Genomic DNA, 13,871 nt, shown 5'->3' with positions numbered 1-13,871 from the left:
ATCATGGACGTCCGCTAGCTCCTTCAGGATCATTTCCATGGTTGCATTGATGTCCGATTTCCCCTTTATTGGTAAATCTGGTACTGGATGGTCTGCTTTTGAGCGCTTAGTGTGTGCTTTAGTCTTCGTTTGCCATCTCCTGAATGCCCAGGTCGTTAGTCTTGGTAAGAAATATTTCAGCTGGTGCAAGAGCAGGTTCCTGGTGGTGGTGTGCTGTTCACTTTCTGTGTTTTCAATGCTTATGGTCAGCGATGCAGGACAAAGTCTATAGGTAAATCAAAGCTTTATTCTGTGATTTGTGTAGGCATGGTGGCGATACCAGGAGTCTTTGTGAGTCAGGACAGCACCTCTTTAAAGGGACTTTGTTGTGCACTGCCTTCGAGGTCACTGCACAACATCTTATGTGATGAGGATCAAGCGATGTAGACATTAACTATCAAACCTGGATGTCCGCGTGCCATGTGGAGTACGGTTTCCGTAAGCCCCAACAGCCTGTTGAAAAATTAAGGGCGACCTATGGGTGCGTTCAGGCCTTGGTGTGTTGGGATGCGCCTCATATGGAGTGCCATGTAAGTAAGCCTGCAGGACATCATTTTTGAGTTGGAGCAGAACAGGTTGTTATGCACCCATAGAATATAGTCTGTCAATGTGCCTTACATAGATTGAAGTCTGTTGATACAATTTTGTCTTCAGAAATTCTGGACACAGGTTCAAAAATTCAGATTTGGTCTGTCGTCACCACACAGGTTTGAAGGCTATGGGTCCACTGCGCACACCAAAGGAGGCACCGGAGAGCAGAGTAACTTATTAAAATCTGCACCTTATCAGCAAATGAGGAATTATTTGGCTAATAAAGCAAATGCGAAACTGTGGAAAACGGGGAAGCCGCAGAATCACATTATTCTAGTGGCACTGGCTATGCCCCCTTAATATTGTATAATTCTTAGTTTTATAATTCTAAAATATGCCAGGACAACTCTTTAAGTGAGCAAGTAAATTTCTTAATCTCTAATGTTTCCAAGGCTTCACTAAATTTGGTACACCTGACAAAGTACATGCAAATTTACCATGGGAATAATTTACAGGGACACTGAGAATAGTGTGGAGACAATGTAATACATTATTTCAGTTTCCTACTGTACTTCAGTCGAACCCCTGAGGCTCCGGCTCGTCGGTGTGTATATATATCTAATTAATAGTACGGAGAACTGAAACTTTCCTACCTCCTCCACACCAGACTCCTCTTCTAGTTTGTCCAGCCTCACGTTTTGCAAAGCAATTCTACGCCTATTCGATAGTCTTGCTATTCCAGCACTATCCTGCTAATCAATTTAACAGTTCAAAAATGTTTGTATCATTGAGGAAGAAAAAAACCCTTACGTTTTGACAACATTTAGGTGATTGCGGCCTGTGTACATTTGAAAGTAAAATGACAGCTACCTTTTATTAATTCACATTACGGATGTACAAATTCGATTGTCGACCCAGCTTGGTTGAGAAATGACTTTTGTAGAGATTACAGGCCAGATGCACAACCATTTAATTTTGCCAGTCTCTAATTGGGTTTTTTGTGACTCTCAATCAGGGACTTGCAAAATAAGATGTACCAAATGTGTCTCAGACACATTTAGCGTTGTCCAATGGGGTCGCAAAATACCTACCTCAATGTTCTTGAGGTAGGTCATAATTTACGATCCACTGGAAATGGACTGTAATCACAGGGATGGTGCCTTCTGGGGTCATCAGATCACCATGTCTGTGCTTGCTTTTTAAATAAAGCAATTTTTTAAATGGCAATGGAGCCCGTTATCCTTAAAGGAAAACGGGTTACAAAAAGAAAAAAGGAAAAGCTACCTTTTCATTTTTAGGAGTAGGCAGGGGCCTGTGGGACCACCGCTTGCTCTTGAAATATTTTGGCGCCCACATTCAGGAAGGGGAAGGGGTTCCTTGGGGCCCTCTTCCCTTTTGAGAATCGGTGACCACCTGCTTCATGGAGTCGGTAAAAAATATGAATATTTGCGATCACTTTCCGTTGGCAAGCACCTTCCTAATACTGACTCGCAAAATAGGGTTTGGTACATGCTAAAAGCAGTTTTAGCGGGCCGATTTTCCATTAGCAACTGCTAAGAACGGTTATAGATCCGGCCCTATGTGCTCTGTGAAGTTTGTGTTTTTCAGGTGCGTATTTCGACCCCGTGTTGCTTCAGCATCGAGGCTTTCCAGCTCTCTTCTGCACATTTGCGTTTTTTCCCACTGGAAGGTGTTATGTTATCATTTATTTTTTTGATAGCGAGAGACAGGTTATTTTTTTGATAGCGATCAGATTATGCAGATTTCCCTTTCATCATATAGTAGTTACAAGTTTGTTGCACATTTTAGTTAAGTGGGCTACGTTTTTTTTTCTCAACTGATAAAGCATTTTTTTTTTATTTTTAAATCGTAGATGTAGATATTTCCCAGTTTTGGCTTGATTGTGAGATTTTGGGCTGCAACATGGCACAGAGAGCTAACACCATGAGTTCCAATCTCGTGCTAAATGTATTTAAGAGCAGTGATCAGGGGAATATGAGAGGCAGGGAAAAGTTCTCACGAGGCCAAGCAGTGAACCCATTCCCAGCAAACATTGGAAACCTCTAAAATTGGGTCACACGGTTCTTAGGTTCGATTTTCTTGGAGGCAGATGTACTAGTTCACAAGAAACAGTGAAACTCAGTTCAGGTGGCCTTCAATTGTATCAAAACACAGAGCTCAGATCCTTGTTCCACACACACGAGCGTACACACAGCAGTTTTCGAACATTCACATCTCACCTGCCAAGTAAAACCATCGCCTTACTGCTAGCTGTTGGCTGTGATATAATGCAATTATTGAGCCCTTCTAACGGTCTGGTAGAAACATGTTAAGTGATCACACTTTGTTTTCAAAACCTGTAAGGGAGAATCAGTCTTCCACCCTTCTGTAATTGGTTCATACTGGCGCCTGTTATTTACAGCGCTTTGAAAGAGATGTGTGGTATGCAGTGCTATATAAAAATAACAAACCAGAAAGCAAGCTATGTTATATTATATACTTATTGTAGTTTGGTTGTTATTTGGTCTGTGAGGCAATTTGTGTCAATATGTTTAGCTTAAGAAGCAGGTGGGTGCTGCATAGTCTCTGGGTGTGGACCTTTGCATTTGACACCCTGCTCTTAACTCCTGAATAACCTTGGGGAGAAACATATATTTTTCTGATTTAACTGGTGAACTGTTCTTACCATAAAATGATCTAATTGATTTGGTGTATGTTCGCGGAAAAGCAGTCTATAAGAGCAGAGGGTACCCCCAGAAGCGGGACTGAGTATGGGGGAAATGGAATGCACATAGGGGCAACATCTGTGTTGCCTCCTCCATCCAGGGGAGGGGACCACCATGGTCAAGACACTTCGCAGATGCAATCGCTGAAGGACGGGGAGGGGGGGGGCAAGGTGTGGCCAACTGGAAATAAAACGCATAGCTGATTTATCTGATTTTAGCTGTAATGTTTTTATTGATAGTCGATATAATGATAACTTCAAATATATATATATATATTTTTTTTAATGATCTAGTTGTAAAATGTGATTTGAAAAATTCAACAAATTTCTTCACTGTAGTGAAAGTGTTATCATATCTGTCAGGTCAAACATTTGAGGAATTTGGCCCTGCAAAGGGGCACAGAATTCGGGAATGCCATGCAGAAATCTTTGCAGTAATGCCCTCTTCCATGTGTTATTCCCAATTCAGTGTGTGGTCTGGAAGGGATCAAGCTGATCCAAAGGGCCAGTGATTGGCCCCTTTCGGAATTCAGTAGAGAAATGTTTTTATATGAAGTTGAATCGTATCTTCTAATGTGCGCCTTCAGTTTTATCTCCCCTTTCTGGGAACCTGTTCTGGTTTGGATGTAAATATATATATATATATATATATATATTTTTTTTTAACTTTATTTTTTATTTTTTTCACTGAAAAGCAAAATTTACAGATGGGAAAAGAAGTTGTTAATGCAAGAAGTGTGACCAATAGCAAGCATAGAGGGACATCAGTGGACAATAAACAATGTTGCAGGCTTTCCAATAATAAACACAGACTCACATCCCCATTATCGACCTTGGATGTAAATATTGAATCTGCGTTGGTTAATTGGTATTTTCAGTTGAATCCTCATGGATTCCAGTGAGTTCATACTGGTGACACAAAAATTGTTGCTCTTGTTATGGATGGGATTGTGAATTGTAGTTCCTTGCCTCAGTAGAAGGCTTCTCTTTATAGTATTTTAACAGTGTACGTTTATTTTCTGAGCCCAAACCACTTTTTCCATCGTTCAAAGTTGAGCCTTCATGGACTTAATGCCTGGAAGGCACTATGATGTTACTTGGACAGGAAAAGTGTTTTAGGTCTTAGAAAAAAGTCGTTCCTTAAGGTGACCAGAACTAAAAATGAATTGGTTTTGGGTTGTCTCCTGTATTATATGCTAAACAGTTTACAGAATTTCTCTTCCAGTTCTCTTCCACCAATCCTCATGTAGTCTGTGCCAGGTCTGCAACAATAGCTTTGCACTAAAATGTTTCTGTGGGTACTACAGCTACACCGTACTCTTTTTGGAAACTCTGTTTGGTAGATGTCTGCTCAAAACCATTCCATAATGTGGTCAGACCTTGCTAATGAATTTCTTTGGCTGTAACCCTGTGAGGTCCTTTCCAATTATCTTCCACCATTTTGGACTTCCTGCATTGATAATCATCCCAAAGATTTGCAAAGAGGATATTGCATATATGCTACAGTACAGTCTACTCAACATAGTGATTCTCGGACTTCTAGTCTTTCTGCCTTTTATCCTATAGGGACCATGCAGGTATCCAGAGAGGCATCATGCCCTGTCTATAGGCTAATTATACATGACCTAGATTGAAGAAAGGATCCGATAAAAAAGCAGTGTCTACATAAGAGAGGAGCAAAACATTTGCACGGGCAGGGCCATATGTGCAATAGTTTCCTCAAGTTTTTTTTTGATCTCATTGTCAAAATGCTCTGGTGCTTTATGCAACCTTGTGGAACATGCCTGAAGTAGAAATGGCTACTGTTTGACTGGTGGAAAAAGAGCCCCTAAGGTGAGCAACATTATTCTACAGTTTCTTCCTCTCAAAATATGCAAAAGTACCTCCGCAACCACATGTGGAAATGCCACAGCAGCATCCACAGTATAATCTGGAAGGCCATAATTACCACTACAGCGTCTCAACCCCTTTGCCCTAAATGCAACATTCTGAGTGTTGCCCAAGTTGATATTTATGGCGGAAACTTGCATTATCCGGCGGTAGCAACAAGTTCATCACTTGACCCATAACTGGTTGATAAGGCTTTGCCTCAGTGCATACTCTGGATTTTGTAGCGGGGGTGTTTGACGTTTAGAATTTATACGTTCACTGTGAACCAAGGTTATATTCATATTTTCATCTGTCTCTGAGCCTTCAGTTATGTGAGCATGTTCAAGTGACTGAACAAGGAAGAACTTACCTGAGCTTTTATGGGACAAAGCTCTCTTACATCCAATATTCCCATTTTCGCCTTCCTGTGTGAAATTGGTTTGGCTGTTCTAGAAAGGGCACACCCTGAAGATCTGCTGACCAGTGGAACCACATGTAAGATGAGGAACGAGGGGCTTGCAGCACCACCTGTAGTTTCAATGAGATCAGATGAAGGGGCTGCATAGAAAGACCAATAACAATAGTTTATTCAGCTGGTTCTGTCTTATGGGCCGCTGTCAAAACCTGCTAACGGGTTAGCTTAAAACTCCTATGCTCACCCGTTTTCATTGTAATCATTTAATTAAGCTACAGAGGGTTGCTAGCTTGATCATGCAAGAAAGTAGTCCGACCAAGAGACAGACCATCTCAGAGGTTTCTCTGTGTCTGGTGGATGTGATGTACGTGGAAACAGAACCATTAGGCCTTTTCACATCTGCCCTTAGTGAGGCCCTTCATTTCAAGATGATGGTTTCAAAGGTTTTCTCTTATTTTGTACGAATAATTAAAATCAGCGCAAACCGTACTTCCATTAAACAATGTAAATGAATAAAAAGAAGTTGAGATAAAAGTACCAAAAAGTTAAAAAGAATATAAAGTACTCATAATCAATTAGCAATAGAAGCAATCTGTTTAAACATATGTGATGTTCCCGAAGATAGTTCATATATCATAGTACCAAATAAACTCGATAAAGAACGCGAGTTCAAGGTCTAAACAAGTAGAACCATGAGAAAATACCAACAGCAGCATTTTCAGGGGGTTAAAATGCAAGTGCTTACCAATATGTGCCCCAGGCCCCCATGCACTGTTGTAAGGCCTGTTATTATGTTAAGGAACTGTGTGAACGAAAAAATATGCCGCAAGCGATCTAAGATGGCAAAGTAGTTTGGTGCAGTTCACATCAGTCTGTGATGCAAAGATCTAAGGTCAAGGCTACTGTGCAATATACACTACAAAAAAGGGGGATCCCTCCTAGGATTTAAAGTGCAAGTGCAATACGGTGCAGATCCACCATGCAGAAATATGCACTCCCTGAGAAGGTGCAGGTGCAATAAAGTGCCACTCCCATCATATGTTAACCAGAAGTTATTATGACGATTGACTGAGTGAATGGCACAGGAGGTTTAAAATAGCAAGATCTAAAAGGGCACAGAAATTCAGTGCAGTTCCCATCCGATTGTAATGCATCGATCTGGGGTCAAGGATGCTGGGGAAGATGAACTTTAGAGAATCCCTCCTAAGATCTAAAGTGCAAATGCAATACAGTGCAGATCCACCCAGCGAAGATATGCAGACGCAAGTTCAATGCAGAGCCAATCCCATCATGTCCAAACACACACCCCCAGGGCTCCCCTGCCACAACTTCTCCGTGCTGTGATCTATCCCAAGGTCTATTGTATAAAATGTTACTGCATAAAAGGGAGAAACCCTTTTAAGAACTAAAATACACTTGCAGTTCGATACCTTAGCCGTCATAAGAGTAGTTAGTGGCCTCCGCTGCCTGGGATAGAAGAAACAGTAAGATGGACCGCATATCTAGAAAGTGCAAAAGAAGGGCCTTGCTAGTGCCTCGATATCGTCTTGCTCAGTAATAATGTTGCAGCCTAAATAAATGTTACTAATCTTGCTCGTAATTGGCTTCATTCCCCTTTAACGCATTTTTCAATTGCCACTTTGCAGGCCCTTATTTTCTGTTGTCTGAAAATGGGTAAAAGCCAGTATTATCTGAGAGAGGACAGGGAGGGGCATAATCAGAGGATGTGTAAAACAGCTTCTTTCATGGTACGACAGCCCCTACCTAAGGTGTCCCAGTCACCTCTTAAACGTCCATACTTATAAGCTTTGAGCAGTATCGGGCCAAGCCGCAGGTGTAGGAGTTGAACCCCAATGTTCAAATTTGTTGGGAGCAATGAATACGGTGGAAGAATTTGAGGTCCTTATAGACCCACTGTTAAATGTGCATTGCTTTTCAAGTAGGTGGTTGGTAAACCATCAAGGGCTGATAGAAGCCTGGCTTGTTTCAGCAGAATTTTCGAAAGTGTTTTTTTGGTTGAATAGCGGCTTGCAAGAGAATATTGGCGGCGAGTATATCAGTCGCCGCCTGCAAAGGCATATACAAATCAAATGATTTACCTGGGACGATGTCCAACTGGAACTGCTTTAAAGACCCCAGCCCAGCTGCTGGCAACTTGGCACAGATAGAAAGAAAACCTGCATTGAGCATGTACTCTTGGCGGGCCAAATTGAACTCCAGGCGGATCTGTGCTTGCACCGTGCAGACTGGTAACTTGAATATGCCCCTAAAACATTGACATTACGCCCGATGCAGACAGCTTGAAATACAATTATTGTACACAAAAGAGCCATAGGCAAGAGTGGGCACCAGGTTACAATCAATGATTTTACGATTAGAGCTATCCGGGCCTGAGAGATTCTTAGGCAGATGCTGGAAAGCGAAAGTGAAGGTGTTCACTATTGCTGCCAGAGCCTCAGTGTGGGCAGTTGGAAGGCCCTGGTCATTTAGCCATACTCCCAGATATTTGATATTAGCCTCTTTTCCGCTTTCTGGCCATTTACGAACCTGCCCAGTATCTGATTTTCCTTTTGCCAAAGATGAAAATCTTGGTTTGGTAGTATTAATACTGAGCTTGTTGGTTTTACAGTATACACCCAGGCTGGTCAAGGATTTTTGAAGCCCAATCACAGTTCGGTCTAATAATATTGTATCGCCAGCGTATTGCAATAAGTGTAAGCTTCTGCGTGAAATTATTTTGAACAGCACTTAGTGAGCATTCAAGTCGGTAAGATATAAGTTGAAAAGTAGAGAGGCCAGAATGCAGCCTTGTTTGAGGTCTCAGTTTGTGTAGATCTTTGCTGACATGGACCACTTTTGAAAGTCTTATTTTAACCCATGTGTTAGCATAGAGGCCCATTATGACTGACAAAAGGCCAGATGGAATGCCCAATGCTGAAAGTTTGGCCCAGAGCAAGACTGCTCAATAAATGCACTGTAAAGGGAGCCCGCACCCTTTGCTTGTGATCTGGGCAGATATACATAGCAGAACTCTACTGTTGACTTGTCACCCATGCTCCTCAGAACCCGCTGCTCCTCACCCTTCCCGTCACAGTACACAAACATTTTTTTTGTAGGCCCTGGCAGCTGCCATTTGCTTAGGTGGCACTCTCATTTGTGAAATGCACTTTCATATGCGTTTGCGTTCCTTTTTTTTAAATGTATGACTCAAATGGAGTCTAGTGCTGCGTCAACAAATGATGGACGGAATGCTAAATGAGTCAAACATTCACCCCTTGTCAAGAGATCTGGGTTGCATCCATCATTCTTTTGCTCACTACACCACCACAGTTTGGACTCAGCCCTATGCAAATCAGTCTTGACTTGGTCCTCATGGGAACAGTCCAGGCCGAACTTCCAAGCCAGGTCCTCCCTGGACCAGAAACAAGCATCCTGGGACCGGTTTCGGGGTAACACTTCATTAGCCAGGCTAGCTTGAACCCAGTGGCACAGCGAATAAGAGACCCACACCTAGGCATACCCATCCAACTTAGGGCGAAGAGTGCTGTGGTAACAAATTATGGACAGAATGCTAAATGAATCAAACATTCATCCCCAGTCAAGAGATCTCGGTTAAATCCATTGTTCTTTTGCTCACTACTCTACCCCAGTTTGGACCCAGCCATGTGCAAATCAGCCTTGACCTTATTCCCAGGATGCTGGTTTCCGGTCCAGGGAGGACCTGGCGCGGCAGTTTGGGCAGGACTGTCCCCATGAGGAACAGGGTCAAGACTGATTTGCATATGGCTGGATCCAAACAGGGGTGGCGTAGTGAGCAAAGAACGATGGATTTAACCCAGATCTCTTGACTGGGGGTGAATGTTTGATTTATTCAGCATTCTAAATGGTGTCTGCCACCTTCGCACAGTAAATAAAAATAAATAACTAAATGGCAGCCACTTCATGCATTATGCCTTTGCTTGCGTGGTTACCCGTGTGTGCACATATGTCGTCATGATCTGTACATGTTAATTTAATTTGGGTATTTTTGCTTAAAAAATAAAGCCATATTGTTTTGCCAGTGCATTAGTCAGTTAGTTTATTGCTTCCATGATTTGTACATTCCTAATCGTCTTTTTATTTGCCGAATTTGAATTCAAACGGCAATAGTATGAACAGTTATGTGCCTGTGCCATGAGTACTCAAATTTGGAACCCTCGTCCACTGTCTTTTTGGCTTTCTAGGCCTGATTTGTGACATGGGTATCTTTTAGTTTCACCTGACTATAGACCAGAGGCGCAGCTAAAGCCAAATTTCGGGGGGGGCTAAGGAAATATTTCGGGGGGGGGGGGGCTGAATCTTTAAGCAATAGTCAGAGTGGAGCTGCAGGGGCTCTTAGAAGGGGTGAAACAACAGCAAGGCCTCATTAACATGCAAATGGTCTTTCAAAGACCTGTGAAGTGCTCGGGTGCGGCTGTGTGCGTGCCCAAAAAGCTGTCTCATCTCGGGCTGCCACACACGAGGGGGGGGGGGGGGGGCTCGGGGCTGAAGCCCTTTGAGTCCAATGGGTGTTGCGCGCCTGCTATAGACTGTGATGTGCTTGCGGCTTTATCTTTTAAAAATATAGGAGGATTTATGTCGGCATAGGAATACGGTTGTCTTATTTAGGGCTTCTAGTAGATGGCAATCTTTCCCAGTCTATGGTTAATGTGAATGAGTGAATGATTATAGAAACAAGCACTGGTAAAGCTAAAAGGTCTCGTTATGGCTTTTGGACCTGTGCAGCGGAGCTCAAGTTTATAGAAAAAAAATCTTCGAAGTTAGCACCGTGTCATTTTGTAGGCGTACGCACCATGCATGCGCGCGCCTACAAAAAGGCACCGCTGTTTTTTTCACTTTTAATTATCATTCGGATTTGGATAGGTAACTAATAAGAAATTGTGCAATAGTGTTTTTTAAGCAGCTGATTGGGCTGAAGCAACACGAGGGAAGGTGGTGGGGTAACACCAACAAAAGCAAAGGAGAGTGGAGGGGCTGCATTGGGGGAACGCAATGGAGGGAAGCGACTGGGAAACAGAGCCACACGGGGTGCAGGGGTAGAGAACTCTGTACATGATGGAGACAGCTTAAACAAGCAGCCGTGAAAGTGATTGCGATCACGATCAAACATCAAAGCGGCCGTGCGGCCCCGAAAGTGAAAGTAATCGGGGTAAAGCGCGGCGCGCGCGCCCGCGCACATGCCCTGTAGCTCTAGGCTGGCCTGGTAGCACTTTTTGGAGCCCTCTCAAAAAGTCTCGCCAGACCAGCGCATGCGCTGGGTCAGGCGAGATCTAAAAAGAATATGTGTATTATTCTATGTTGAGATGCTAAGTGTTGGGTGGCCAATGATAGCTGAAAAGTAGTCCACTGTTCTAGATCAGAGTGTGATGGAAATGCCAGCACGAAAGTCTTTTGATTTGTGCGTGCTTTATTCCAGAATGGCGAGAGTTTTATGGTGCTGGATGAGCAGCGGTTTTCCAAGGAGATCCTTCCCAAATACTTCAAGCACAACAACATGGCGAGCTTCATCAGGCAGCTGAACATGTGTAAGACAGATCACCCGCAATATCAATGACATGCTGTTTGAATAGATTCAAATATTTCATTCTTTTCCGCTAAACTCTTTTCCAACCTTGTGAACCAACAATTAAATGCTTTATTAACGTGTTTTATGCCTTTTCTTTTGTGTAGATGGGTTCCGCAAAGTTCTGCATTTAGATTCCTGTGTGGTGAAAGTGGAACACGACGAGCCAATCGAATTTCAGCACCCTTATTTCAAACAAGGGCAGGAACATATGCTGGCACATATTAAAAGAAAGGTATTCTATCCCATGTTGGTTTAGCTAGGCCATAGAGCAATGTTTTAAATACGTACATTGCATGCATCCGTGAATACACATGCTTATCTTTGTGTTTAATTTGCAAAAGGCTATCGTAATTTACATGGTTCTTTAAATGCCTAAAGCCCGGAGTTATTATCCCTATCACTGCAATACTTCACACTCTGTTCTGTAAATCCGTATTGGATAATAACATATAACGGACCATGATATCTGTTTGCGCCTTGTCCACTTATCTGTTTACATTTGTCCAGTCTTCCTTCTGTCACACCTCTAGATTGACCACACCAGCAGGAATGAACACCACTGCATTTTATTTCCTAGCATTAGAGAATTTAAAAAAATTAAAAGCTGTTTTTAATTCTCCGTCCTGCCATCACTTAGCCCCTTCTGCTCGCCTTCCATATTGCAGGTCCTTCACTTTTCTGGAGAATTTTTTTTTTTTCCAAAACTTTTTTATTGAGTCAGCAGAAAAAGTAATCGCATACATTACAAAGTAGTGAAAGCATACATTAATCAGTATAGCGGTTTCCAAGCACGTGACTACTATGTAGCATTTGTAAAGCAAGAAACTAAACCATTCGGGTCTGTAAACGACCGTCCTAACATTCTTAACATCTGTGTCTTATACCGCATAACAAAACACTGGTCATGCCCATCAAGCCCATCCATGTAAGTCATATCTGGTGGAACAACATTACAGTCCTGTGATATATCTCTATATGGCTTCAACTTCCGCAGGTTGTGGCGGAGGCGGTTCCAATAGGAGACCCCTTAAATCAGCCCATAGTTTCCATATTTTAAAGTGTTTACGAGGGCATCCTCGCGCTTTAAAAATAAGCTGCTCCTGACCCATACAACAGTCGAGGCCTGCCCTCCAAGCGCCAAATTTAGGCGGAGCCGGATCTTTCCATGCCCTTGCAATATCCCTTTTTGCTAGGGTAAATTCCAAGAACAGTAAATGCCTTTTGTAGATGTTACCCCTGATTTCATCCGTGATATGCAGAAGAACAAGCTTAGGAGAGAGAGGTATGTCCCAACTTAATACTTCAGATAAACAACGAATAACGTTAATGATGTTATTGTTAATGAGACTTGTTGAGCGCACGAATACCCAGAGGTGTCTTGGCGCTGTAAGCCATTTCTCTACCGATAGCCCCCCTCCAAAACCGGCCCAGTCCAGCACAACTGCAAGTTGTATATAGTAATGGACCTTCCTCGCTGCCACATCGTAGGCACATGGGGGAATCTATCAGCCCCGCCCTCCAAAGTCGATAACTAGTAAAATAGGCGCAATGTAAATACTTGAATTGGATAAGTCTGAGACGGGTTACAATTGCGGCGTATCTCGGGTATCCCAGGGCCTCTCTCCAATCATCGCGGTCTAAGAGACCCAAGTCTGTCTGCCATTTCTCTGGGAGGGGATCTAAAGTCGTGGAATGGTTCGCCACTAATGTTTGGTAAATCTTCGCAGTTTTATGATTACCTAAATCCCCCATGAAAACGTTTGCCTCAATAGGGTTAAATTCTGGAAGGGTTTCTAGATGCGTAATATATGGGGATAAGGCATGTCTCAATTGCAAGTATTTATAGAATTGTGTATGCGGCATGACCTATTCATGTCTGAGCTCCTGGAAGGATCTCATCGTGGTGCCATGCATAACATTTCCCAGCATGGATATACCTATAGTATCCCATTGTTTAAATCCTACTAATGCGGAAAATTGTGGCATAAGGCCACTCTGCCAGAGGGGGGTCTCCCCCCGTCAACCGCCTCCACAACCCCATCCTACGCACAGAGTCCGTCCACACTCTGAAAATTACCAGTGTAGCAAGTGGCAGCTTACGCAGCTCTCTCGGCTTATAGAGCAGTCTGTGTGGCAACACATCCCCCATCAGCAATTTCTCTTCCGATAGGCCAGGTCATTGCCAATCCCATACCACCAGTCGTTCAAGACCAAGAGGTGGGATGCTGCGTGATACGATTGGATATCAGGGGTCGCTATACCTCCACAGTAGGTCGATTGAAAGCATGTTTTAAGTGGTGCTCTAGCGGCCTGATCCTGCCACAGAAAGCGGCTCAACCTGGAGTTAAGCTATCGGAACCAGGAGATTGCTATCTGAAAGGGGTGGTTCTGCAGTTGGTATAGAAGGCGAGGCAGGGACACCATTTTGAATATTGCCGATCTACCCAGTATGGAAAGGGGCATACACGTCCAAGACACCATCTCTGTCAGAGTATGCATCCAGATGGGGGCAATGTTCTTCTCCCATGACACTGACTGAGTGTCCGAGATGTACACCCCGAGATATTTCAGTCCGGTTTTGGCCAGTGTTACTTCTGCTGTCCAGGTGCCCATGTCCGAGCAACCACGGATAGGCCAGAGAATAGATTTCTTAGCGTTCATATATAGGCCAGTATGCTGGCTGAAAA

The 13,871-nt window shown here is 43.2% G+C and overlaps 1 protein-coding gene across 1 annotated transcript in view; it reads left to right on the top strand.

Annotated features, from left to right (window-relative positions):
* HSF2 (heat shock transcription factor 2) overlaps positions 1-13,871 on the top strand; it is a 199,492-nt gene that overhangs the window by 53,506 nt on the left and 132,115 nt on the right. The window contains exons 2-3 of the mRNA XM_085611268.1: positions 11,035-11,143; positions 11,289-11,416. Of these exons, the coding sequence (XP_085467394.1) occupies positions 11,035-11,143; positions 11,289-11,416 (237 nt within the window). The remainder of the gene's footprint in view (positions 1-11,034; positions 11,144-11,288; positions 11,417-13,871) is intronic.

The sequence above is a fragment of the Triturus cristatus genome, chromosome 6, assembly GCF_964204655.1.
Source record: "Triturus cristatus chromosome 6, aTriCri1.1, whole genome shotgun sequence".
Classification (NCBI taxonomy): Eukaryota; Metazoa; Chordata; class Amphibia; order Caudata; family Salamandridae; genus Triturus; species Triturus cristatus.
Note: the sequence above shows the minus strand (reverse complement) of the source record. Positions and strands in the feature narration are given on the sequence as shown.